We start from the raw sequence: 27,555 nt of genomic DNA, 5'->3' as shown, positions 1-27,555 counted from the left end.
GAACTCGCCTGTAACGCCTATTGAGAACAGGTTGTGTGTGTGTTTGTGTTGTTGCTGCAGAATCTGGCCTTGTTTAGTAATTCATAAATCAGTGTATGTCTTGACTTGATCTCGAGCCTCTATCAAAGCTTAATGAACAGCGTGGTCTTATGGGTCTCGTGCTTTTAGTGTTAGCTACCAATAAAGCTCAGTGTGTTTCACTTAATCAGTGATGCAATAGAAATGAGCAAATTAATGGATCTAATTCCATTGATTGCTTCCGTCCTTTATCCTGTAGCTTTTCCTGTTACCTTAACTTCCAAAAGTAACAATGCTACATTTTTTGCATTCAAATCTTTACTTTGCAAAAACACTTATCTTTAATTCAATCTGTATTTTATCTGTTGTTTATTATTGTTTCCTCTGGTAGGTTTTTGTTATTCTGGTGCTCACAACACAATAATAAACCCGCAGTGTGAATGCAACCAGCTGACCTTCAGCTCCAGAGCAGAGGAGTCCTTCCCCAAATCAAATGTGATGATAAATAATCCAACAGCCGCAGAAGGTGATGGAAAAATAAATACTGAGATGGACATTTAAGAACTTTAGATTCAATTTACAGTCGGGTTATTTGCATCATATAACCGTGCCGTTAGGTGGTTCCAATAAAAAATGACTTTCCTCCTGTGGCTTTACTTAAATTTGAACTTTTATTTAGTTTCATTGTTGGGTCGCTTCAGGAAATAACAGTAGTACCATTATCTATACATTATTATACCCTTATCAAGGCAGTGATAAATTCAAGTTATAATCCCGAAGATTTCAGTTTCGTTCTCTTTGGCGGCACCTTATGGCGATAAACAGTAATTGCGGCAGCACATTTCCCAGATATCCAGACAGTGTCGCATGTGTGACGTCCACGGATGGCTCCGATTGTAACTCACGGATTTTCCTCACTGACGATGGATTTTCACTTATTTTTGAAGTTGTATCTGAAGTCATCCATCTTTTCTTTGTTTTTTCAGCCATAGTAGATTACTGTTTACTCGCAACACTTGCAGAGAGCGGAAAAGCGGCCGCTTAGCTCCGCCTACCCTCTCTGGCAGACCAACCACTGCTGGATGATGGATAACGCGTCACTAACTGGGCGCCGCTTGTGATTTTTTCCGGGGAAGTCGCCACAGACAGCCAGTCTGTAATCGAGATTATTACTTTAAGGTTTTTTATTGTTGAGATTTCAGCAAAATAGCCAACAGACTTTCCTCAAAATCTTGAAATGAATCCAAGGTGGAGCTCTCCTCTTAAATTCTACTTTAATACGATCGTTGTGTTGCTTCAGGAAAAACAGTAGTACCCTTATTATCTATATTATACTGTTATCACAGCAGTATTACTACAACTGACTACAACAATAACCTGCTAGTATTTTACCCTTATCATTATTTCAAACATCTGCTTAATATCTAATAAAGTTGATCACAAAATCTATGTTGGATTACATTTGGAAACATAGCCACATTTTCCCTCCAAATCCTTCACTATTCCAAATGCAGAACAAACAAGTAAACACACATAAACAACCCATTTTGGGTGGAGATGTGGTGCGCTAGTGATCTGTGGGCGCGGCGCAGAGATGTGCTAACTGAGATCACAGAGGAGATCTCCGTGCCAAGACAGTTTACTTTCCTCGCCGTGGGCCTTTAATTGGCTGATGATTAATCTTTAACTTTTCTTCCCCCCACACTTACTGTGCCTAATCATCGAGCAGTTAGCACCTGCTGTGGCTGATATTGGTGCTACTTTTCAGTGCTTTAATTTGTATCTTAGGGGCTTATGTGGGGAAATGTGTTTGGTTAGCTTTAAAAAGTTAGCACCCACTTTTTAGAACTAAACCTTTCATGCAAAACGCACACAGAGAACATGATTACGACTAAGTTCTGACCATATTACAGCATGTGCAGCAAAGCAGAAGGTAGCAGCAGTAGGATAGCCCTAGTGGATAAAGTATAAAGAATGCTGTCCTGCTTGGAGCTGTGACTTCCTGGTTTGATGGAGTCATTTTCATTTTTACACCTCGGTGTGTGGCGAAGTCAGATCAGTGTACATTTAAACCAGGATCACCCACCTCACGCGGCAACGTCTGGTATATCAGGCCTCCCGTAAATCTGATGCAAGTGTTCAGAAGGCCAGAACTTCAGCCCCCTCAGAAGAGCCTCAGATGTGCCAAATGCTATAGCCGCGCTCAGCCTCTCGCTTCCTGCAGGCCCGCGGAGGACATGACACCCGGCTCGAAAGGCGTCTGCTGGAGAAAAAAAAAAAAGCCAATCTCTTTTCTTTTTAATGTAAAAAGCTGCGGCTTTGTTGTGCTTTCTGTGGATATCAAGGCCTTTCCACTCCCTCACTACCCAATCCTCCCCACCTCCCACTGGCCTCCCACGGGTGTCTCCCCCCTTAACCTGCTCTCTCATCCTCCCATTCACCCCGTGGTTTGAAGTCTTCCTACCACCGGTGTGCCAGCTTGAGACCTCATTCCCGCTCCTTTTTCCCAGACAGGGCCCCGAGTCGACCTCTGTAACCCAGCCATTTCATCCAGGAAGACAACTTATCAAACGGGCATCCCAAAGGTGTATATATGAGATGTGGCTTTGTTGGCTCGGCTGACAGCTTCATTGCGATAATAGAGGGGACAGTGGGGGTCTTAAAGGTGCTGGGTTGTGCCAAACGGGCATTGCGGCGGCTAAAGGGGATGCCAGCCTGACAGAGAGAGGAAGTCGGAGTGGGAGAAGAATTAGAAAGGACAATGAAAATCCTATTTGATGGCTTTTTTTAAGTCAGAGGAAGCAGGGTGGCACGGCTCTTAGCAGCAGCTTTGATCAGGCGAAGAGGAGGCCCAACTTAAGCTTAATTTAATGAAATCTATCGGGTAAACAGAGGCGCCGTCTTCAAAGGGCCACGTTTGGCCTGTCCCAGCATGGAAGGTGGGGGTCTGCAGATGTCTGCTGCGTCTCTCAAAACACAATCCAGTTTGAGGAAGTGACTCTGAATTATGTACAATTCTAATTGTAAATGTGAGATGCCATAAGCAACACTGACTCAGGGACTTGGAGGTGATTTAGTCAGTCCTGGGAACTCATAGTGGTGTCTCCGTGTTGTCAGCACATATTTTTAATATCAGAGCTCCTTTCTTGGCTCTTTCAAAGCTCCTCCATGTTTTATTGTTAGGTTTTTGTCTTAATATGTGAGTGAAAAGGAAATATTTTCAGTCCAGCGCAGATTTCAGGAGACCTTTACTTAACAAAGTGTCTAAACTCTAAACTGGAATTAATGGAAAGAATTGTGTCTAAAATGCCAGCTTGCCATGATTTTATTTAACATTATGTTTACCGTTTTGAGATTCAAAACAAAACAAAACAAAACAAACAAACTGAGAAAAATAATATTGTGAGTAGGGATGCACGATATTGGATTTTTTGCCGATATCCGAAATGCCGATATTTTCCAACCCTGTTTCCCGATTTGGATACCGATATATTAGTTTTTCTCCACCTAATTACAGAGAACACCCAGTCTCCCCTGTAGTGGATTTGATATCATGCCTACTCTTGTTGTAGTGTCCCACTGGTAGATGCAGATATAACATAATACAGTGCTTTGTGAAATGTACACATTCACTGGGCAATACAAGAAAACTACTTAAACTTAGAACAAAATGCCATATTTATTTGTTTGTAACATTTTCTTTCAAATAAAACTGTAATATTCACACAACTTAGACAGGCTTGGACGACGCTCTACCTGAGACAATCCTGACAATAGCCACAACCAGGGCAAATGTTACCTACTGCACAGAAAAAACACATGAAATGAAATCTGTCCAATAGGATCATGTGAAACTAACTGTACAGCGATTAAAGTCAACTGAAATACTCTTTGAATAAATATCATACCGTGAACATCTTGCACCCTTCTTCACGCTTGATGGAAGAGTTAATGTCGTAGCATTACGTCAAGCTTTTTTAGGGAATCATCGAGCATTTGGGCAGAATTAAAACGTTATTATATCGGCGGAAAATATCGGCAGAAAAATGACATCGGCATGTCATTTTCTAGCCATAATCTGCAGACAACGATAATGTGCCGATAATATCGTGCATCCCTAATTGTGAGTATAAAACAGATAAAAAATTAGCTGGTTTAGCGCACTAGTTTAACCGCACGCCCCACATACAGAGGCCAGGACCTTGAAGCGGCGGCCCAGGGTTCGACTCCCACCCCCGGCCCTTTGCTGCATTTCTTGCCCACAATATTGCCATTATTAATAGTTTTTTTAAAGATTTTTTTTTGCCTTTTATGCCTTTATTGAGAGGACAATGCTGTTATGTTACCATTTTACTCATTAATCACTTGTGAGAACTTTCCTGTATTTCCCTGAATTTATTTACCTCTGGTCATGTTTGTTAACAAAAGTGTTGCATCCTACAAGAAATCAAAAGTGATCACAAATCTCTGCATCATATTTTGTTAAACCTGTTTCTAAGTGCCTCTTGTTAAAACATAAAGTAGAGTGCTTTGCTTTTACTTTGAGGCCTCCCACTTGCACTTCCTGCTGCGGTCGTTGCGCTCTTCCTGCAGCAGATGGCGGTATCGCTCTAAGAATTCCCCTCCTGCTTAAGGTATATGACAAGGACAATATTGGCCACATTTACCAATTACTTTGCCTTTCTGATGTATAAGTGGACTCGCTATGATAAATCCCTCCACTTATTACTACGTCTGACCTCATCCTTTAAACCCTGTAATAGAGATTGAACATAATGTGACCGAAAATGTCCTTGTGCTAAAAGCTCAGTTAATTCAAAGTGCATTAAAGCAGTTTCGCTTCAAACTTCCGTGCGTTCCTTTAGTTCGACTCGGCCGGGTCGTTCTCTGAAAGTTAATCACGGGAGCAAAACAAAATAAGAATACGTTTGCGAATAATAAGTCGTTTTGAAACGTTATTGTAAAGACTCTCTCGTTTCCTGTCTCAATTAATCTTTCTGACATGAGCTGTTGCTGCAAACACTTCACCCTCTTCAATGTTATTTAAAGAGGTGTATTCACATGTTTTCTTTTATATTTCAATATGCAGAAATACACCTCGGGTCCAAGTCTTTCCGTCAAAGGATCCTTGACTCGTAAAGTTTATTTAGTAGTCATTAAATATCAAGCTGTGACAAGTTTTCATGTTGAATCTTCAGATTTTTTTGGGTGGGATTGGGTGCAAACTGGTCAAGGCACCAATTCTGAATATGAAGCTATTGTTGCCATAATATGCAGTCTGCTTTTTTTCATCAAGGACTATGAAGGTGTCATTCATCACCGAGCATCTTTTGAAAAACATTCAAACTCTTTACATGACATCTGTAAATACATGTAAATAATGCAAGTAAATGTAAGCTGTACAGTACTTCACATTCAGTAAGATTTGAAACTAAGACTATTTTATTCTCACTCATGCCCAGCCTTTGTTCCCTGATTCTGAATCATGAGGTCAACTGTCATAGTTATACAACTATCCCTTTCTAATTTCTGACTAATGGTCTGTTGTTTGGAGCCACAGTCACGGTCAAGCACCGTGTCTGGACTGCCTTTTCTTTCAATAAAAACCTTTGGATAGAATGCCTCCTAGTGTCAGCCCAGGGAGATAATTAATGCGTTTCCAAAGAGTCGGCCAACCTTGAAATACTGAACAGTTTTATTCGCCAGGTACACCGAGGTGAAAGCTATGAAAAGAGCTATTGGTTCTCATTACTCCTTTTATTTCTTGATTTTTATTTACCTCAATATATCAGTTTCATAAGTGGTTATTATCAGCGACCTTCTAGAGATTATTTGAAATGCTCTCAGTTGAAGGCAGACGCCGAGCTGTGTTTAATGAAGCGGCACATGGGACCTTTTTAAGAACAACTTGTAAATGAGGAGACAGGGTTTGATTGAAATCTGGGAACACAAATGAGATGAGTTAATGATCAAATTGGACGTATATCAAATGTAAACGCGCCTCAAACGAGGCCAAGGCAAACTTCTGGAACTCATCGTTCTTATTTAGTCTGTCATCAGAATAAATGGACGTTTTGCAGAAGAAATAATGACGATCCCTGAATTTGGGTCTCAGTCTGAGGGTTGTCCACGGTCAGTTCTACATATGTAACGGTTTAACACTTAAATAGGGTCTAAAAATCCCATAGAAAGTAAATGTTCTTTTTGTTATTGCTTTCAGGTTTAGGTTGGAGTTTGGTGTGTAAACTTTAATATATTGCTCCCTTTAAAACAGGGTTTTTATCAGGGTTTTTGAAATTCCTAAAAAGTATACAGTAGGGGTGGGAATCAAAGGGTAACCTGCAGTACGATGCGTGATACGTATCAGCCCACGATAACGATAATATCACGATACAGCGATTCTGCGATAATTGATATATTGCAAGACAATCTTATAATGATACCATGATATCTGATTAACTGATGAACAGACGAACGATAGAACAACCGTAAAAACAAATTAGGACTTTGGATTTGAAAGTAGCTGGCGAATCTCTTAACTTCTTTTCAGCGCTGTCCGAAATGATCCCACTCTCTTTTTCTTCTTCTTTTATCCTGCTGTCAAATTCTTAACGTGTTGCCGAAGATCCAATGATGATTCGTCACAACTGCCGTTGCGCCTGAAGGATGTCCATGATCAGTTTGTTATATTTTTAAGAATTTATATTTTCTTTGGGTTTTTTAAATTCCATAAAAACTATAGAGTTGGGGTGGGAATCGCAGGGTAGCTCACAATACCATACACGATACGTATCGGCCCAAGTAAACGATAACATCATGATACAGCTATTCTGCGATAATTCATATATTGCAAGACAATCGTCACGAGATTTGATTAACTGATGAACACAAGAACGATAGAACAACCGTAAAAACAAATTAGGATTTAAAAGTGGCTGGCGCATCTTTTAACTTTGTCTCAGCGCTGTCCAAAATGATCCCACTGCCCTTTCTTCTTCTTTTGTCCTTCTGTCAAATTCTTAACATGTTGCTGAACATCCAATGATGACTCCTGACTTTGCCTTTGTGCCTGAAGGATGTCCATCATCATTTCATCATGTGTTAAGAGTTTATTTTTTTTTAGGGCTTTTCAAATTCCATAAAAAGTGTAGAGTAGGGGTGGGGGTCACGGAGTAACTCACGATATGATACGCGATATGTATCGGCCCACGCTAACGATAATATCACGATACAGCGATACTGATAATGATGCATCACAATATTTGAATAACTGAATGAAGTGCAGGATTAGTTTCACTGAATTTGACACAAACTGAGATGAAACAATGAACATGTTTTTTGTCTATAAATTAAACAGAACTATAGAACAACTGTAAAAACAAATTAGGACTTTGGATTTGAAAGTGGCTGGTGCAGGACTTAACTTCTTCTCACCGCTCTGATGTTATATTGCCGTATCGATATTTTGTCCCACCCCTAGTATAGAGTATGTTCTTTTTATAATTGGTTTCTGTTCTAAGTTGGAGTTTGAACTTTCATCTGTGTATTTAGAGAGAACCATCCCAAAATATAACCAAGCAAAATGAAAGAAGCTATAAGCGACCTTCATTAACTCCCTTTACTATATTAATGCTCCTGTTTACTTTCTTAATAAGTCGTCATGGGCAGTTCAAGGTTGTGGAGACTATCCAACTTTAGCTAATAGTTGCTATTAACTCATTATGTTTGGCACAATTAGCAACCTAAAGAAGAGTTTGCAAAGTCGTTTATCAGAAAGTTTCGCCTTTAAGAGGCTCTGAAACTCAATGTTTTTTCAACCAGATCCCGATAATTATGAGATTTAGGTTTTGATGGGAGATTTTACTCCTTCCTCGCCGTCCAACACAAACTAGCAGCGATTATAAATTAGCATTGTTGTAATCCATCTTGAAGGGCTCTCGCTGTTTGGCCCCTGTCCTCGTTGTGGTGACTCCTGCAAGCAGACAACATGACAGACCCACATTAGTTGGATGTTAGACACTGTAAATCGCCTTAGGTTGCCTTGGCTTACTTGTTCTTATTAGACACAGAGGAGTAAAGGCAGATTGGCTCTTTTCATGGTCTGTTGCTTAACAACCCATCAATGACACCAAAGTCTAATCGCTCATAACCAGTTTTAAAAGGGATTTTTTTCTGTATATTTCCTCTGAGCCGAGTGCAGATTTAAGATGTAAACAAATAGATCTTCTCCTCTACTTATGAATTACGTCCTTTCATATGGAAGTTGTTGCGCGCAGTGCGTCTTCCTCGAAGCCTTTTGTGGATTTGGAGGCTTTTCCCATGTCGTCTTTATGGACACGAAGATGGGATTCATTCTGCGGGATTAGCCTTTTGTCGCTCATGTTTTTTTGTTTTTTTATGGGGTTGATGGTGTAACGGCGGCAGCGGGTCAAATGTGGGTTGAAGGACAGTGTCACAATGAGGACAAAAGGAGGAGTGGGAATATGAGAGAGATACAAAGAAGAATATCACAAAAGTTTTTATTCTTTTTGTCACTTTATTGTGGCTAAAACGTTGGATATGTTATGTTTCATATGTACGTTTTATTAAAGATTGATGGAAGTGTCTTTCAGCCTCATGGAAAAGCCTCGCTGGAAAAGTGCGGTCAGCCAGGTGTCGCGGCAGTTGCAGGCTTTTGCTGCGATATTCAAGTTAACAATTGAAGGTATTTAGCACAAGAAGAATTGAAAAAACAAGTCTTCACACCGGTGTCTTCTTTCACCACACCTGATATCGCTGCAGCAGGAAACAGAGTGCACATTTATCATGAAGAAATATGTTTTTACAGACGTGATAAGTGCTCCGTAAAAACCTCCCAGACAGAGAAGTGGGAATAAATTCTGCCATCATTTGCTTTACTGTCATCCGAGTAGTTTTACACTCATTAACAAGATGAGTTCTTGTCAGTAGTTGTCTCGCGGAAATCACACAGCCGGTAATTCGTAGGCAGATCGCCCCTCTACTCCCTCTCCATCCCTTTATGTTAACACTTGTCAGTATGGATGGTGGTGGTGGTGGTGGTGGGGGGGGTGGTATCTGCATTATGCCTGGAGCACAGGTTTTGTTTGGCAGTGTGCAAATTCGGCCGTTCTCCTTATCCAACGCGATCGCTTCCTCTCCCGCTTATCTCTCCTGGCCTCCTCCTCCTCCAAAGTCGCCCGCGCTACTTCCACACTCAGTGACAGCGATCAGTATAGCTTTCAGACGCTTGTCTGGCTGCCACGAAGCGAGCGGAGGGGCCCTCCCAGGTCCCACTCGCTGTCCTCGGGGCTTGTGTGATTGAGTGACTGGAGCGAGTGGGGGCCAAAGATAATAAGGGGGAAAATATAAAGACATGGGGCGATGATATGATAACACCCCCCCACCCCACCCCCTCTTTACTCCCCTTTCCACCTCCCCATCACTTTTTCCGTCTGTTCTTCTTTCTGTCCTACCCCCCGATTTTCCGTGCACCGAGCCTGTCCCACGCAGCAGTGTAAACCAGAAGTGACATGTGACACCCACTCCCCAGTGATGTGCTGACAAGCGGGTACTAGAATAGGTGACAATGTTTTCTTTTTTTTTTTTGCCAGACTGGCTTAAGTATGGCGAAGGGATTCATGAAGTATTTATGAAATATATTATGAATCATCGGGTCTGTGTTTCTCCCTCTGTATTTGAGGCATTTGTTTTTTAATAAGTGCGACTCCGAGAAGAGGAGACGGAGGAGACGATTCTTTACATTGCATCTTTCTTCAGAGTTGAAGCCCCGTGTTTACAGATGCTTTAACCCCTGCTCGCTCCCTCCTTCATGCAGACACACAATTAAACTTTTTCCTCCCTCTCATCCTAAGTGTTTCTAATGAGGCAGCAAAGAAAGAGAAAGCGTCTTTACTCTCAGCGACCAACACTTTTGCCTTTTTCCTCGGCTCTTTTTGAAGCCTGCAGTGGAATCCGGCTGCGGCCTTGATCAGAATTACATTGTGGAAGATGATTTAAGTCGTTTTTTTTTTTTCAATTATCCCAGAGGTTGGCCACCATTAGAGCATCATTCTCCTCCTGCAGTGAGACTAAACCCTTTAGTTTTGTTCCCCCTCGTCGTTATAGAGCGCTTGTTTGTTCTGCATTGTCAAACTTTTGTCTCTTTTTTTTTTTCTTTCGTTTTATTCAGGAAAATTTCACGACGTACATGAAACATCCTCGGCTTTAAGTGTTCCTATCACACAGAATTCCCAGGAGGAAAACAAATCTGTTGCCTATTTCTAAAAACAATTTAATTATCAGACGCACTTTTTCACTCTGCGGTGGACCTTCTTTAAATTTCCTCCTCCTGTTTCTTTATTATTCCGCTCTGCTTTTTTATCCCTTGCGTCACTTTCTGTGCACTTTTTGTTTTCTAAACCAGCTTAAAGCTGTAAGCAGGTCCTTCTGTAGCCTTCACTTTGCCATTTCTGAGAATTTTTCAACCCCTCTTGTAAATTCCAGTACAAACCCGCAGACTCCCAGGAAACTGGTAAGTGTATCGGGGAAGTTCAGGAGGGCACATGTTGGAAGGGCTTTGGAGGGGGGCCTTACTGGCCTCATCAGCATTTGAATGTGTTCCGGCCAGTGAAATAACAAAGTATACATAAATATATAGAGATAATGATCTGGCTAAGTCCCTATATGTGCTGCGGCATTCTTATGCTAATGAGCGGGCTATTCAGCGCCAACAATGGTCACATTACAAGAAAAGGCAAAGCACTGAAGGAGATAGTCTTCTGTGCGTGTCCACTGACGGGCGCGCACACGCACACGCTCAGCAGGCCCGACTCCTCTCCCTTTGTGTCTAGGTTTTTTTTATTTTTTTTATTACATTTTTCAATTTTAGATAACACTCCAAGAATAGACATCAAACAAAAAATGAATCATAAATCGAGGTCAGGAGTGAACCTCTTTCCAAAGCAGAGAAAGGGTTAAAAGTGAAGGTATTTCTTTCTTTAAAAAAGATGGGAGGACTGATAGGAGAGGAGCTCTTCTCAGCAGAGGGTTCAGTGAACCATATGTAGGTAGCCACAGGCTAATGGGCCGGTTGGTCCCTGGCTTGCCAGGTATCCTGCAATGCACATCTCCTAACACCCCCCTTCTTCCTCCACACACACTTTTTCTCTCCTCGTCATCCTCCAACACCCACCTCTCCCACCCCTCTGTGAAAATCCCTCCTCCACTTTCCTCTAATCTCACCTTTTTCTCTGGTGCTGACCCGGGGAGGCCCACTTTATTCCCCACTGCACGCCAGAAGCCAGCGTTGTGATCGGAGCCCGAGCCCCTGCGCCGGTTCCCCCTCTCCTCTCTCCTCTCTCCTTGCCCCGGCTGCCCGCCTCCCCGACGGCTCTGCTCTATTGATTTACTCCTCCAACCAATGCTGTCTGTCTCTGTTTTGCACCACCAGCACCTAGGTCCCTCATCTCTATAACCCTCCCTCTTTCCCCGTTTTCTCTCCTTCCTTCTCTTCTTCCTCTCTTTTCATACTTTCCCTCCGTCTTTCTTCCTGTCCCCTCCTACATGTCCACGGGCGAGGGGAGAGAACCTGACAGAACATGAGAGAAGGAGAGAAAGAGAGATGGAAGGACGGGGGTGTGGGAGGGGAAACGGGGCCTTTGATTTTTCATTAGAAGCGCCTCCATATTTTAATATTGGGTTTAATCGGGCCCTCATGCCTTAAAGAAATAACCATTGAGAGATGATCCCTCGGCCTTCAAAAAGTATATGGCGCTTCTTCAATCAAAGCCCTCCTCGAATTTGCTCTTTTGTTTGGAGTTCACTTGCGATCCTTCCCCCCCCCCTTCTTCTTCTTCCTCCTCTCTCTGCTCTCGCCGCCTCTCGGCCTCTCGCTTTGTGGGTACAGTCGTTAGGCTTATTGACTGATCTCGGCTGTACTTAGCAATAGAAATGACTTTGACAGGGAAATACACCACCGGTATCACAGAGGTACGAGCATGAAAGGCCCCTATCAGAATAAAATAGTCTGTCAGCAGCAAAGCGCTATAGGTATTTCCCCCCTTGAGATGAATCCTGTTTCCTTGTGGTCTCGTGTAAAAAATGATCGATCCTGTGATAGAATGGCAAGATAGGAATTGGCGTTTTAATATGTTATTGAATAAAACTGAATAAGTGATATTTTTGTCTCCTCACCTCACACCTGTTTAGACATGTCGGGCCTCGCCCCGGTCGATCACTCACCTTTTTATTTGTGTTTTCGACAAGCGCCTCTCTGAGACTCCTTCAGGTTTTTCATGGAAGTGGAACACAATGCGGCGTGCGTTTTTTTTTTTTTTTTTTTTTTCTCGAAGCCACCAAAGCGCCAACCTGTGAGCTAATGAGAGGGCCCCATGCTGTTATCTAAGGCTGCGGCTCCTCTACCACTGCTGCTCTTCTATTAGGGGGAAGAGAACACACACCGGGCTACCGTTCACATATGTCGCTGCATGCGCGCACGCTCTCTAAAGGAGGTTTCCCCGGGATGCAAAGGCTCACAGAAGCCTCTGTCGTTCATACAGTAGAAACTGCGCGCACGCACACACACACACACGCATGCAGCAGTCACAAGTGGAGGATTCGATGACACCAAAGACCACAATGAAACAAAGGCACAAATGACACCCTCCTGTGACAATCCCAATTGTAGCTCTTTCCCTTTTGTCTGATAATATATCAAATGCATTGAGAAAAAAAGAGCTCTTACTTAATTGAACAACCCCGATTTGTTTAGAGTAAAAAAAAAAAGAAGCAAGGCAACAATTTGTGTGTGTGTGTTTTCCCTTTGTGCGCGCGTGTGTCTGTGTTTAAACCCCTGCCAAGCAGATATGCATTATTTAAGATGCTGTTGTGATACTTGTGCCTGCTTAAAGGTCTCGGCTTCCTTTTAACGCCATGCCGCACGATCGGTCCACCTCTGCCCCCACCCCACTTGTGAGGAGGGGGAAACAGGAGCGGGACCTGCTGGCACTGGTCCACACCTCACCTGGGAAAAAATCACAGCAGGGGGGGAGGGAGGACAGGAAGAGGTATTGGTAACCTTTGAGTTTAGAGACTTTTTATCACCTCAATTTATTGTCATGTCATTGCCGAATTTGTGCGAATTTTTCAAGGCGAGTAAACTCTGAAAGAAAAGTTTTATTAGTTGTTTCATAAGTTTCCACATTTAAAAAGCAGCTCTAACAGTAAAGACAGTTTCAGACCGTCGGCGCCGGACATAAACGCTATTACTCTCAAATTTGGAAATGCCCCGCCGCTCTCTCCTACCGGTGAAACATCCTGTAATGGCACACAGTATCTTAAATTGAATATGCTTAATTACTCTTCATGCTATGCCGTTAGCCGTGTGTAGGGCGAAGAAAAGGAAAAAGCTTGGGAAAAGGCGCGCGCGGAGGAACTTCAGGGCCCCTCATTACACCCTGCCCCTGGGTATTTTTACGCCTTTTATTTCCCATCTAATGAACTGTTTACATTTTTCCGCTTTCCAGGCGGCACAATAATTTGCGCTCGTCCTTGTATCGGCGGTTGCACGGTGCGAAAAGCATGTAGGAGAGTTGGAGGGCATTGAAATGTGTGTATAGAAATGTTGGTTTATTTGATTTGAATCATCGTGAAGGGAACTATTTCTTTACATCACAAAGAGAAGTGATTATCGGCTGCTTGATTGCAGGAAAGATCTTTGTTTTATAAATTAATAACACACATATATTTAAGATTCTATATGGACCACAGAGGAACTTAAAAACAATCATGTTAATTTAAACATACACCCATGCATGCCAACATACTAGAAAGAATCTGCACAAAGGAAAGATCCATATTTGCTATAATTAAATAAATATAATTTGCAGCTCAGAGGATTATGCAGAGCTGATTAGCATATCTGATATGAATTGTTATGCATGCATATGTAATTACATCTTGATGGCTAAAGAAGAATAGCTTCCCTTCGTCTGCTATCCATGTCAACAGAGGTAAAAACGTGTGTTTCTGACAGGACACCCGCACCTCCATCGCCGCGTTTGACGGGATGTGTGGAGTTTTAAAGGCGGGCCACTTTGCATAAAGTTAAGATGTACCTTTGTACTTCTCTCGCGTGCTTCCGGGAATAGAAGCAAAATTCTCACCCAAGATTAAAAAAGTGACAAAAGACAGACCTTTCAAAAGGATTAAAAAAAGCTCCCTCTTTTTTTTTTCTTCTCTTCTCTGAGCAATAAGGTATCTTCTGAAAGCGCTCGTTCTTTTTTAGATTACAAAGCCTGATTAGCCGGATTCGTCTTAAGATGCAGAGCTCCGTCTTTACATGCCGCAGCTAGAATGAGAGCGTTTCAGTGCATTGTCTTTATAGAATAGAGGGTTTCATTATAGAAAAGGTATCTCATATCTGCTTTCCTGACCTCAAGATTCATCCTGCTTTTTTTTTTTTGTTCTCCTTACCACCCAAACTCATAATCACAATCTGTCACTGTATTAAGCAGTCAATACTACACAGCTGTTTATGTTTCACATCAAATGGGAAGACAGTAATCACTCAGGAATCTGTTGTTTTCCAGAGGGGGAATCCAAAAAACTGGAGTGTATACTGTAGCTGCACTTTCATTTCAGTGACATTTCCCGTTCTTTATAGTTTCTTTGTTATCTGCACTGTTCTCATTGCGGAAACGCTTCACACACATTCATCTGTAACAGACAGCTATTTAGAAATACCCCAAAACAAAAAAAAAAACACTGCACATGGTTTGAAGGCGACGTAAGCCTTAGCATTCAAATCAATGCTTCTCCCAGGCTTCCTCGTCTCAATTACTGCTCCAGTCGTCTTTCCCCCTAAGTTGCACTGCAGCTCTTTAAGATGAAACTCCACTTAAATGGAATATGTGGGTGTTTTCCTGGCAACAAATATGTTTGTGCGTGTGTGAGTCTGTGCCTTGTGTACAAGTGTACATGCTGTCGTCAGATTGATGCTTATTGTCTTTCTGGTTTTACTCAGAATTCTTTAATGTCTTGACAGCAGCTCAGTGACCCCTTATTTACCCCTGCAGAGAGAGTGAGGGCTTAAAAACATGCTGGAATTTAAATTGAAATAAGAGATCAGACTCATCAGTTTAATTTGAAGACAAAATATGATCACTTTTTTAACACTTAAAACACAACAAAAATATACTTTATATTAGGAGTGGGAATCGCAGGGTAATTCACGATACGATCCGCGATACGTGACCCACGATAACGATAATATCACGATACAGCGATTCTGCGATAATTGACATCCGGCCAATTACCTTCCGTTCACGTTACCTTCATTAATGCCATAATCGCCACCGTGAGGAGTCGTGAATTAGTGGCGAAAATCGGAGGGAAATCTGTTTCGAGCGCCGTATATATTTGTAAATAAAATATCGGTATTGTGGCGCCAGCCTACCGATAATTGTATTGCACGAGTCAGGACGACGATATATTGCCGTATTGATATTTTGTCCCACCTCTACTTAATAAATAGAAGAAAGATTAATAACAATCATTAATGTACCCAATATTTTCCATAGAATAGCATATCTTTGTTGCTTCTTTTAACTCAAAAGAGTAATGAGGAAGTAAAGCGACTTTTGTGATTTATATACGTCATCACTGCCTCCAATACCAATCCTTGCTCTCTTTAAATTCTGTAAATACTACAAGCATCTACCTCTTGTGTATATATCAGGGGTGGAAATCGCAGGGTAACTCATGATACGATACGTGGCCCACGATATTATCGCGATTCTGCGATAATTGATATATTGCACAACAATCGTAAAACGACGCATCGCGATATCTGATTAACTGAAGAATACAAGATGTGCAGCAGAGAATTGATGTATTATTCCCTGCAATTGGGTGTCTGTTTCACAGATTGTTGCACAAACTGAGATAAAAATTAAGACACAACGACTCAACTCACAGATAAATCTTAAGGACTGGGTGCTGAATCCACAAAATATCAATGATAAAAAAGGAAATTGTGATAAACAATGATGCGGTGACTCAAATTGGCAGGAAGATCTGTTTGGAGTGCTGAATTTTTTAAAGTTTGCGCCAGCGGTACGATAAATTTATCGCACCAGTCGGGGGACGATATTGCACTCTCTATTGCACTATTGTTTGTTGTTTATTTCTAGTTGTTTAAGTGTTTTTTTTTTTTTTATAATGTGTATAATATATATTGTATCCATAGGCCTGTAAATGTAGCTTTTAGTTTTAGTGCCAGAGTTTGTGTTACTTTTGTCTAACTTTACCTTGTTTTAAGTGTAACATGTCTATTTGTTTGTCTGTACATCGAGAGTAATGGAGTCAAATTCCTTGTATGTGCCAACATCCACCCAAAAAATCCACCAATATACCTATAGATAGATATCTTGGTGTTTTCTGTCACATCATTTCGTGTTGGAGCAATTCTAACAAGCTTAAAAGTTCATAATTGAGCAAAGTTTTCTATGGAACAATCCCAAAAACCTCTTTAAGAGCACATTTTGACACAGTGCTCCAGTGTAACGCGTTCTGGGGGGTTGGGGGGTGTTTTTGTTTTACTTGACTCTGTGCTGCCGATCTCCTCTTTCTCCCCACAGTAGGCGTTCTGCGCTTGGCTCAGGTCCCCGCGGTTGAGCATTGTTTGGGCGCACTCTTTATCTAATGGGTTTTTGTGGTCCGGGTCAATCAGGCCCTCCGTCTAGTCAGTAATTACTCCAGAGAACTGTGGCCCTCACCATCACGATAATAACAACCAAATCACATCAGCCATGACTTTCCACTCACTGCTCCAGATTATCAGGAGAGACAAATAAAAAAAAAAAAAAGAATCAACCGGGCTGGATTGTGATTGGCTCCAAAGTTATTTCAATCAAGGAAACTCGATATCATCATTCAAGTTTGATTTGAGCTCTTATTCTTGTGGAAGGTTGCATCAAAGTGAACTCTTTTTTTAATAAAAGAAAGATACTGTATGTGAGGGGGGAAAAAAAGTGTCCCCAGCAGGTAATTGGTGTTCCTTCACTGATTCTCTTACTTTGTTTTATTTATTTAGAGTGGAGAACTAAGTAAATATAGGAAATAGAAAAGAATTCGTGTGGAGAAAAAGTGATATTTTCATTCCTATGCTCGTGTTTGTCTTTGATTTTTGCCCACCTCCTGCAGCCCACCTAGAAACCCTGTCAAGGCAGGGAGAGAAAGCGAAGGAGGCTTAGTAAACACTTTCTGTGTCTGCTGCTGGTGTGTATTTAGTTTAGAGGGCATGCCAAGAGGCTGTTTTTTCCACGGGTCGGGCGTCTGTAAACAAGCGGTACAACGGCAGCCCACTCCTCGACAATCGGAGGTGGCATCCTCTGAAGTGTGTATGAAATGTGTGTTTGTCTTTTTGTTTTTTTTGTTTTTTGGACATGGCATTCCCTCTTATTCCAGCCTATCTAGAGACAGAGAAAGAGAGGGAGTAAGAAAGGGTTTGTGTGTGTGTGTGTGAGGGAGAGGGAGAGAGAGGCAACCCCAAATCCGATGGGCCGCCAATGGGTGATGAATTATTCCCTGTCTGAGTCTCAGCATTGGTGTTATCACAGAGCCTGCCACAGCACTGGGATGACAGCAGTGACAGCCCCCAGAAAAGATTTAGCGCTGACAAGTGATACTTCCTCATAATACATCTCCGCGGCCCTCTCCCCTGTCCCCCCTGTTCCACAGCCTCTCCGTGCACACAGGATGAGCTTTTTCATCCCTCAACTTATATTTGTTTAAGTGGGCAAGCTGAGAGGGGGGGTGGGAGTCCTTGCCAACACTTCTGTGGCACGAGTGCAGTAGGTAGAGTAGATCACCTATGAAGGGGAGGCATGGGCACAAACCCAGACATGTTGTTTTCAGAGAGACACAGTCGCACACATGCAGGTTATGTGTGTGACTTGTCACCGAGTTCCATTAGGGGGCTCTCGTGCTTAAGGAATGCCTGTTGTGTTTTTGCATCGACAACAGCACTAAGCCATATTTCCCCACTTGTTTTCTCTTTTTCTCCCCTCCTCTCTTTCTCCCCTCTCCTCCTTCTTCTTTTTTTGTCCTCCTTTTTCTCCTCCTCCCCCCCTGCAGAAAAGGTCACGTATCGCCTACAGTGACGAAGTGCGCAACGAGCTCCTGGGGGATGACGCCAGCTCCTCGGAGAACCAGGTGAGGTGCTAATCAGGGGCCCAAACCGCCGCACCACCGCCAGTGTGGGTGGCTGACTGGCCCCAAGGGGTGACGGAGAGGGGGCCCCCCCCCCCTCGTAGGAGCCATCGAGAGTATTGTCACCAAGTCATGCGGAAGGAACACTGTTTAATGCAAAGCTGGGCTGCCAGTGAGAGGGCTCAGGGCATGGGACCAGTGTCTGGCCAAAGACAGATTGTGGCCGACGCACACACCTAAACACAAACACACAATCCGACGCAAAATTTCAATCCAGAAAAACCCGGCCTCCCCGCTCCAACCGTCCCACAGCTGTTCTCCAGCCGGGTGTGGACTTAGGCCAATAATAGATCCTCCATCAGCGTCCACACACACACACTTACACACACATGCAGAATTTCTAAATCTCGTTCTCTTTCTTTAAACTCCAAGGGTGGCGAACCTGCACAATGCAGATACTCAAAATTAATAATGCAGGTTGACAACTGATGAAAAAATACACTAATATTTTGTTATTAGAAATTAATCTTAAGCCCCTAAATATTTCTATTTATTATTTTAAAAAGCTTTTAATCAAAAATCTTTTTGATTTCTTTACGTTTTTGATCTTTTACCCACCAACATATTCATAATTGGTTGATTGTGTATTAAAAGACAATGACTGACGTTTTGTTTGAATATCACTTCAGCCTGTTGAATCGGAGGGATAAAGAACACATTAGCACTTTTCATTCATTGTCAGCGACGTCTACAGAACGTCTCATTCACAGCGGTTCTGAAAGTGGCGACGAAGAAGACAAACAATTATCTCGCATTGTGATCTTAATGGGCCAAAATACGCCGCGTGTTATTTTAAACTTAAGTTGTTTAGAGCCGCATCAAAACGGCGGAACATCCAACGGATCCGGCAAGCAGCGTTTTAACATTTAAGACGCACTTACCTATTTCTCACCTGCACAGCTGCCACTCACACGCAGCCACTCTCAACTCTGACCAAACGTCTTTTGACTAATTATATATCGCCTTTACAATCGGCTGTCAGCTCTGAGGGGTTACTGTGTCTCATAGTACACACACACACACAAACACACACATGCAAATAAATACTTTGCATTTCCAAACGGGCACTCTGAGAGAAAGAAAAAAGACAAAGATGAATACTCGAATGCATATTTACACATTTAGTCCCACAGAGCTTTATGTGAGTATATTTAGATGATTCGCAGCCAAAGCCAAGCTAAATAAAGTTTTTTTTTCTCCCCCGATTACCATTTCAATGATGACCCATGAACTGCACATCTTACAAACATATGTATCACGAGCCTCCATGTGTAATTGAAATGCATATTCCAGGCAAATTAGTGAGACACAAAAGTGACTGTGACATTTTCTGCTCAAGTTGGAAGGAGACTCGCTGTCAGAGACGTCACGTCTGAGACGCTGATGAGCTCTATCACCATCCTGTCAAAGAAAATCACATTTCCTTTTCATTAAAAATATATACAAAATATTTAAGAGCAATATTTATAAATCTAGATTTTACACATATCAAAGAAAATATCTGAATATTTTTTTAGCAGTATCAAATTAACACAATGCAATAATGCTAAAGATGTATGTTACATTTTGATAACTGCTGTTTTATTGTTGAAATAACACTTTTAAAATTAAATTACTATTCTTTAAAATACTTAATAGTAATATTATTTGGTATCATTTTATACCAAAATTCTTTTGCTAAATGAAAAACAATAAAATGTGCTTTTTTAAATACATTTATGCACACATGTCAGGAAAAACAGAGGGTGCAGAATGTGACATTTGAACACTTTCTACACATTTATTCTTGTTTTTTTAGGACATATCAAAATATTGATGTAAATTAATATTAACATTTATATTAATAAAATCAAAAGTTGCGTTAAAATGAATAAAAAAATAAAGATTTTAAATATTTTCTTAAAATGTATACATTTTTAGGAATTAAGGCCAAACATGCTTCACTTAAAAACAATCTAACCCATAGAAAGCGACTTATTCCTTTTTTCTTCATTTGTCTTTATTCTCCTTATTTCTTTTGCAAAAAGATAAAATAGACTCAAAATATAAATTTTTAAAACATACATTATAAATAATTAAATTGAGAATAACAGTAATAATTAGCTCTAATTTAGTCTGGTGTGAACATTTAAAAGTTGTAATTAAAAGCATAGAAACCAGAGCTTTAGAAAGAGTTCAGGCTGAGGCTAAAAGCAAAGGAAACAGATGATGTACGTTTTCCCTTTTTCTCCCAGGTGCCGTATTTACCTCATTTTCATTTAAAAAACTTCTGGAGATTACACTCGTCTTGGTCTTGCTGTGAGTGGAGTGCTCGGAACTTCAGGGTTTTTTCTTTTTTTTATCTAACGAGACGGCGGCGATAGGAGAGGGGAAAAGATGGTGGGGGCCGGGGCAAGTCGGTCAATTTAATTCCTGACGATCTGAAAGAGGTCAGGATCATTTCATATAGCCCTGGCTGAGCAGATCATTACCAGTCACAAATCTGCTGGTTACATGGCAAGGATTTATAGCTAAGTAAATAGGGAAGCGTCATAAGTTCTGAAAATGGCGTGTTGGCCCTGCGATAATGGCCAAAGGACGATTTAATAGAGTTCGGCATTTATTCGTTATCTGTATGCGGACAGAGACTGAATTGGCACTATCGCTCGTTTTTTTTAATAATGTGGTAGGCTACTATTGCACATTTTTTTCTTTCTGTTTCCCTCTGCATGCAACACACGCACACACCGACACCCCACACACACACACACTCTCAGACGCCACACACAAAGCAGCACATTTTTCACACACGAACACTACACGGAATAGTTTCGATTTCAGTCACAGCAGAAGGCTTGGCCACAAGAGATTGTGCTGGTTTGAGCCGGCATGGACCAGATTTTACAGGCTACAAAGGAAGCAGATTACCACTTGTATCGAATTCCGTATTGGATAAAAAAAAAATCTTTTGTTTGAAAAAAAAATTGCTGATTATCATAACAGAAAAATTGCAGCAGTGCAATTTTGAATACTGGCAGGCATCACAAAAACACAAGGAAAGGCGCTCGTGCAGGAGTAATTATAACATTTACAATATTCTGTATTTACTGCTCTGTATCTCTTGAGCAACGTTGGCTCTTCTAAAGAACGGATGCCAAAGAAAAATAAAGCTCGACAGGAAGAAACGCGGCTCGACACGGCCCTCGTATAGTTTTTACAAATCCTTCACCAGGACTTGCAATCAGTCAGGCAGCACAAATGAGCTAGAACAAGTTTTGTTTGGTGCCCATTGACTGATGGCAGAGCCGGGGGTGAGGGATCGCAGGATCCGCTGTGCTTTTTTCAAGCCCCAAATAATCACATCCACAGTGTAGTTTTAAACTTTGGCCTCTTTAATAATGCATTCTTAGTGGGGAGTTGTTGCCTAAGTCAGAAAAGACGGTTTCCACCCTTAAGTGCGTCTCGTTCCTGCGAGCGTTTCCAAGGAAAAAAAGCTCTTTAGAAAAACATGCAATTAGACTTGTTTACCTCCCACGTTACACATATTGACAATATTTTTATAGTTGCAACATTCACAGTTATATTTTTTATTGTAAGAAAAGAAAAAGGATGCAGCAACTATTTTTAAAGTGCTTCTAAAATTACAGGGATGTGTCATTATGTGACAAATGCAGCATTGTACTTTGTGTTTTATATAGTGCAGATTCCTCCTGCATTTATTATCGTGTGTTCTCTGAGTGTGTTTACAAGTGATTAAATATAAATAGAGGAGAAAGTGTACAGTATTGCTTTCTGTGCAGGATTTCAAAATAAGAGATGCAAATGCAGAATGTAAGTGCTTTGATTTATTTTGGTAATAAGAGGTGGTAGTAGGAGCCTGGGCTGTGTTTTCTCTTCTTTGTCGCTTGTTTTGAATTGTTTACACACTTTCGCTCCCTCTCCCACCTGTTTATTTTACATCTTAAAATTAGCTATCAAGTTTATGAATCAAAATATAAGAATTTTTTTTTAATTTTTTTAATTTTTTTTTTTTATATATTGTTTTTGGGGGTTTTTTTCAATATAAAAATAAAAGAACTCAATGATGCAATAATAATATTAAAAAAAGAAAGTAATGCAAAAAAAAAAAAAAGTCACACATCCTTATACATAATCATACACATACATACTGATGTACATACCTATACACACATCTAAGTGCACATGTACACACACACACTCACCGGCCACTTTATTAGGTACACCTGAAAAATCTAATGTAATCCAATACAGCAGCTCAGCCAGAAGATTTGCTTTTAAGCTGCCTGTAATGTACAGGCTTCTTTCTAAGCTGTCACAGAGGTGATAATTCAATGATAGGAGAGGTGTTCCTAATACTCTGGCCCTCTTATGTATGACAAAAAATTAGTATAATTGGGTTCAGTACAACACCGCCTTTTAACAACAGCCTCAGTAATAAACATCATTGAATTAACACACTTCTGACAAAAGTCAACAAAAACTTCCTAAAAGCAGAACCCATGGCCGTGCTGTTGTATTGAACTGCATTAGATTGTACAGGTGTGCCTAATGACGTGGCCGGCGAGTGTATATGAATAAGGAGGAGACCAACACACATGTCACGACAGGTTTCCCTTAGACTGGACGTTTGTACGAGCCCGTTGTGAAAGCAGTTACAGCAAGTCCACAGCTGCTAGAGGAGATGTTTCCATGTGTTGAATAAATATCTCCTTTATTTTAAACAACGTTACTCCGGATCCACACAATTCAAAATCAACAGTGTGATAGTGGCCCTGAGAATCCCTTTTAGATCCGCTCACCTTTAACATTGGCAGAGCAATGTGGATAAATACAAATTTTTCCTCCTTTTTAAAGCCAAATTATTCCCACAATAAACCCCATCCTCCTCCCTCCTTCTCCACACTTAAGAACAGGCCAGGGAAGCAACCTTTTTAAATAGTGATCAGGCATAATTAATCACAAATGGGATTGTTGCCCTCCCTCAAATGTCTCATACATTATCAGAGATGCAAGGTTCTCCATGTCAGGGGGGAATAGAAACAGCATTTCTTATTTACGTCACTTTAAATTTCCCTTTCATCAAAAATGTACAGCGATGCTAAGATTCATTTTTCATGATCTGCAGCTGTCCCAATAAGACGCTTGCGCTGTATGTATGTATAGCCGTATAGCCTCACATTGCTCCAAACAGCATGCACCTTTTGCTCAGATGCAGAAGCTACATGTAAAAATTGACAGCGCTGATAAACAGCGGTGCAAATGGAGTGGCTCAGCATTTCTGCAACTCGCTTCCAAAGGGCACATTTCTCTTTTTATCCGTTTCTAGAGAATTCAGCGAAATGACAGATACAAAATATTTTGCCTTGGCTGTAACCGTGCAGACTACATTCTGCTTCCTCTCCTGCTATATCAGCTATTGTGACGTCTCTTTTTTGATAATGTTAGTTGATATCGCGAGCGGAGCGATCCATTCCCCTCTTTGTTTAATGTGACAGCGCCAGGACTTGATCTTTGTTTGTTCAAAAACAAAAGTCAGCCCGAGCGGCGCGTTTAGCTTCGTTTAATGTGTTTGTCTCGTGATTTTCCAAATGCTAAAACGCGCCAACAGATAAATCGTCAGGGTTAATTCTGCACCCAGCCACATGACTGATCTTCCCCCTGCCACGTTTCTGCTGTTTTATCTCTCCTTCACTCTCTCCATCTTTCTCTCTCTTTCTGCTCTCCTGATGCAGTTGATAAAGTTGCGTGAAGAGGTAAGTGCTTCTCCGCTCTGACAATTTAAATTCTGCTTTCACATTGAAATTTCAATTTGCCCTCCTCTCTTGGAGGAAATTTTCATTTGGACCCTTTTTTTTTGTTGCATGTCTGATTGAACAGCTTACAGGCCAAGACAAAGATAATGAATTCACTGAAGGCCAGTTTCCCCTACATTAAATATCAGACAGTGAAGATTAGATATTAATTCTGATACGCCTTTTTAAAAATATACTGAGGCTGAGAGCCGCTTTGGTTATTCGGCTAACCACAGTTCAGAACTTCATAAACTTTATAGTTTCAACAGGAAGCTGCTGCTGTCCCTTTAATTCTCCTAAATAGGGCCATATTAGTCGCTTTATGCCTCTTTGTGATGAATGCAGGGTTATCATAAGAGAAATCATTCGTGTTTAAGGCTACGCATCATTCACAGCTATAACACCACCACTATTACAAAAGATGATCATACTCTATTCATGACATTTGGATGTTCTTCATTTCCCATACCCCATAAAGTGCAATGTAAGGTATCATGCGCAGTATGCAATGTAATTGAACCATTTATGTCAACTCAAGTGCTGCTGCTGATGCTCAAAAACCCCCACAATGATTCTGAAACATCCTGAAATCGACAAGTTGAAGTTTTTCCCTAAAATAATATGTTAATGTAGCAGATAAAGTTAGCTGCAGTATACAGTAAATCCAAGAGAACATGAGTCGTAGCTAGCTTGTTGCTTAGCTGATTAGCTTTCCAGACTAGAAATGCTACTGTTTCGTGATTTCATTATGACAAGCAATATCCAACGCTAATTGGCATTAATGATTACTTTACTATTCCTATGACTTTTCATAAGTCAATTTCTGTTAGCAACAGTTTGCACTCATCTGTCTTCACTACTTTTCTCCATAAGGTGGTGTGATGTAAACAAAAGGCACTGATGTTGTAAAGAAATATAGGATCACTGAACCCTTATGTCACTGTCTGTGTCAGCTGTAACTCTTAAACAGATGCTCTCACTCAGCGTCTACGCTCATATCTAAATACAAGCTGAGTAAATTGAATTCATATTAAGTTTAAAATACTAATTAGACCTTTGTTTCGTTTAAGAAACTTCATTTCCAAACATCATGAAGATATGTGATTTCACAAGCAGGATTATTCCAATCAGCAGTCTAAAAGTGTTCAAGAGTGTTGATTATATGTTCCGTAAAAAGTTAATGTGTAAGATTTTGGTTTTAAAAAGCATATAAACTGTTGCATAAAGGTTGAAAAGCCTTAAAGAGTTTTAACTTAAACAAACGTAATTTCTTAGTAAATGTCAAATACGCTATTTAAAATTAACGTTTATGATACATGCTAAGTTGTCACATGATAAACAGATGGTTTATTAATCCTTTACAGGACACACAGCAGCTTCAAACTCAGTTAAGACGTCACATCTAACACTGAAGATAAGATCAAGTAGGGACATACACACAACACATAACACAAGTTTCTAAACCTGAGTAAAACTTACAAATGAGATACTAAAAGATGGCTTAGAAATGTAATAAAAATATCCAGTGTGCAAAAGTAGCTTGTAAAAAGCTCAGTATAAAGAAATATAAATACTGCATACATTAAAAATATATACAGTGCATAAATATACTTATATATGCAACTGTTTCCTTTTAATTAATTTTTCATATAGTAGGAAACAAGTACACCAAAATACAGCACGTGTCAAATGACATAGTGCATACACCTGGAGGTGAGCAACAAGGAACAAACATCCACAAAGAAGTCTTTAAGATCCCATAGTTTGGATATGCAACTGTTTCCTGAACATGAGTGTACGTTGTTGTTTTTACAACTGATATACATTTGTCATCTTATAATGAGTACATGTGAAGATTATATTTTATAGAAATATAGGCCCTTTTTTTGTCTGTTACATTGTAATGTCATCTGAAGCATGTCTGCATTTGCATGTGTACAGTATACCTTTGAGTAAGGCTATGTTCAAAAGAGCTTCTACAAAAGCTGTGTCATTTACTTCCCTTCAAAGCCTCATTAAGAGTGCCATCCCGGACCAGGTGCCATATTATCACACTTCTGTCTTTATTTAGCTGTTTCCTCTTCTTCCTAACTTTGTGTGCATTTCCTCCTCGCCTGAGGTTCAGGAAACAACCTCAGTTGCCTCACCTGTCCGCCCCTGTCCGACTCGCCCACTCCGTGTAATCAGGCTTGATTCTGCGCCCTCTTCACCCTCACACTTCCCCATCGCAGTCTCTTTTTTCACCCTTCTGCTCTCCCTGCATTTGAATCAAAGGCTGGTACAGCTTATACACACTTAAGCCTTGCTTTTAAAAAAAACTATACTTTTTTTTTTCTTCAGCTGAAAAACATGTTTAAATATTTAGCACCCATATTCACAGCTGTTTGACACTTGTAATTCCTCGTCTTACAAGTCCCAAACAAACGGCACGGAAGATCACACAGTCAGTCTGAATCACAGCTGTCATCATTATTCACTTTGACTCTCCCCCACCCTTATTGAAATAATAAGGAAATCATCTGAACTTTGGAAAATGGTGATAGTAACCGCCTGTGTTTGATATTGAAAAAAGGCAGGAGAGCGAACAGAGAAGAGGGGAGAGATTTTTCTTTTGAGCTACAGCTGCATTGTTCTGGGGCTCCCTGTTAATAACTTACAACTGAGGAGTGTTTCTTGACGCAAAAAAAAAAAAAGCACAACAAAAAAACAGCATTTTCCAGGTTCCTAAGAAGATCTTTGTTCAAAATGTAGGTGTCAGATGAAAAGGCATACATGCATAGGCAGAAACGGTGGTGCTGATGGGGGTGTGTGCTCTCCGAGATGCATAATATTTATCATATATTATATTTAAAACCTTTGCTAGAAGCCTCCATGAGACCATCACATGTGATTATGATGAGATCCTAAGTGGAGTAATGGCAGGTTTGACTTGAAAGCTAGTTTTTTTTAGCTTAAACATGTGTGTGTGTGTTTTTGCGTTCATCTGATGGTTCATGATGGTTTATACGAGAACCACAGGGTCAAGCCTTGATGTGGGACGTTGTAGCGCAGTAGGCGCCACTTTGGATTCACGTCAACAAAAATGCTGACAAAGGTGTCTTGGATTTTGATGCCAAGTGGAGAATAAACCCGAACTGACGTTGACGCAGGTTTTTCAGACCCGGGACCAGGTCTCTTTTCCCATTGCCAGTGGCATATACTCCTTTCGGTCTCTTTTCTGCTGCGTCACCGTCTGGCGTCACAAACGCACCGAAAACAAACTTCCCCTTGGATCAGAAGAAGCGCTCTCGCTTTCTTGGCAGTGTTGCTGCATCTTGCACGAAACAAAGATCAAATTCGCCCTCATAGCATCGCGCTCGGAGATTAGCGTGTCGTTTAGCGCGTCATTTAGCGTTTGTGTTCCCATCAATCCCGATTGAGCCGGGGTGATAATTACCCGGGTCTACTGCGGAGTCATTTGACTCGGGTCTGAATG

At 40.9% G+C, this 27,555-nt stretch overlaps 1 protein-coding gene across 4 annotated transcripts in view; it reads left to right on the top strand.

Annotated features, from left to right (window-relative positions):
- The window catches only part of vti1a (vesicle transport through interaction with t-SNAREs 1A), a 138,406-nt gene that overhangs the window by 10,872 nt on the left and 99,979 nt on the right, over window positions 1–27,555 (top strand). For 2 of the 4 annotated variants that reach the window (XM_069664455.1, XM_069664457.1), the window contains exons 4-5: window positions 18,154–18,231; window positions 24,021–24,041. In XM_069664455.1, coding sequence (XP_069520556.1) covers window positions 18,154–18,231; window positions 24,021–24,041 — 99 coding nt within the window. The remainder of the gene's footprint in view (window positions 1–18,153; window positions 18,232–24,020; window positions 24,042–27,555) is intronic. The other 2 variants (XM_069664456.1, XM_069664458.1) reach the window with 1 other exon arrangement.

Source organism: Semicossyphus pulcher, unplaced genomic scaffold (assembly GCF_022749685.1).
Source record: "Semicossyphus pulcher isolate SPU_LCO1_2020_fin unplaced genomic scaffold, fSemPul1.0.p SCAF_16, whole genome shotgun sequence".
In the NCBI taxonomy this organism is placed as follows: domain Eukaryota; kingdom Metazoa; phylum Chordata; class Actinopteri; order Labriformes; family Labridae; genus Semicossyphus; species Semicossyphus pulcher.
Note: the sequence above shows the minus strand (reverse complement) of the source record. Positions and strands in the feature narration are given on the sequence as shown.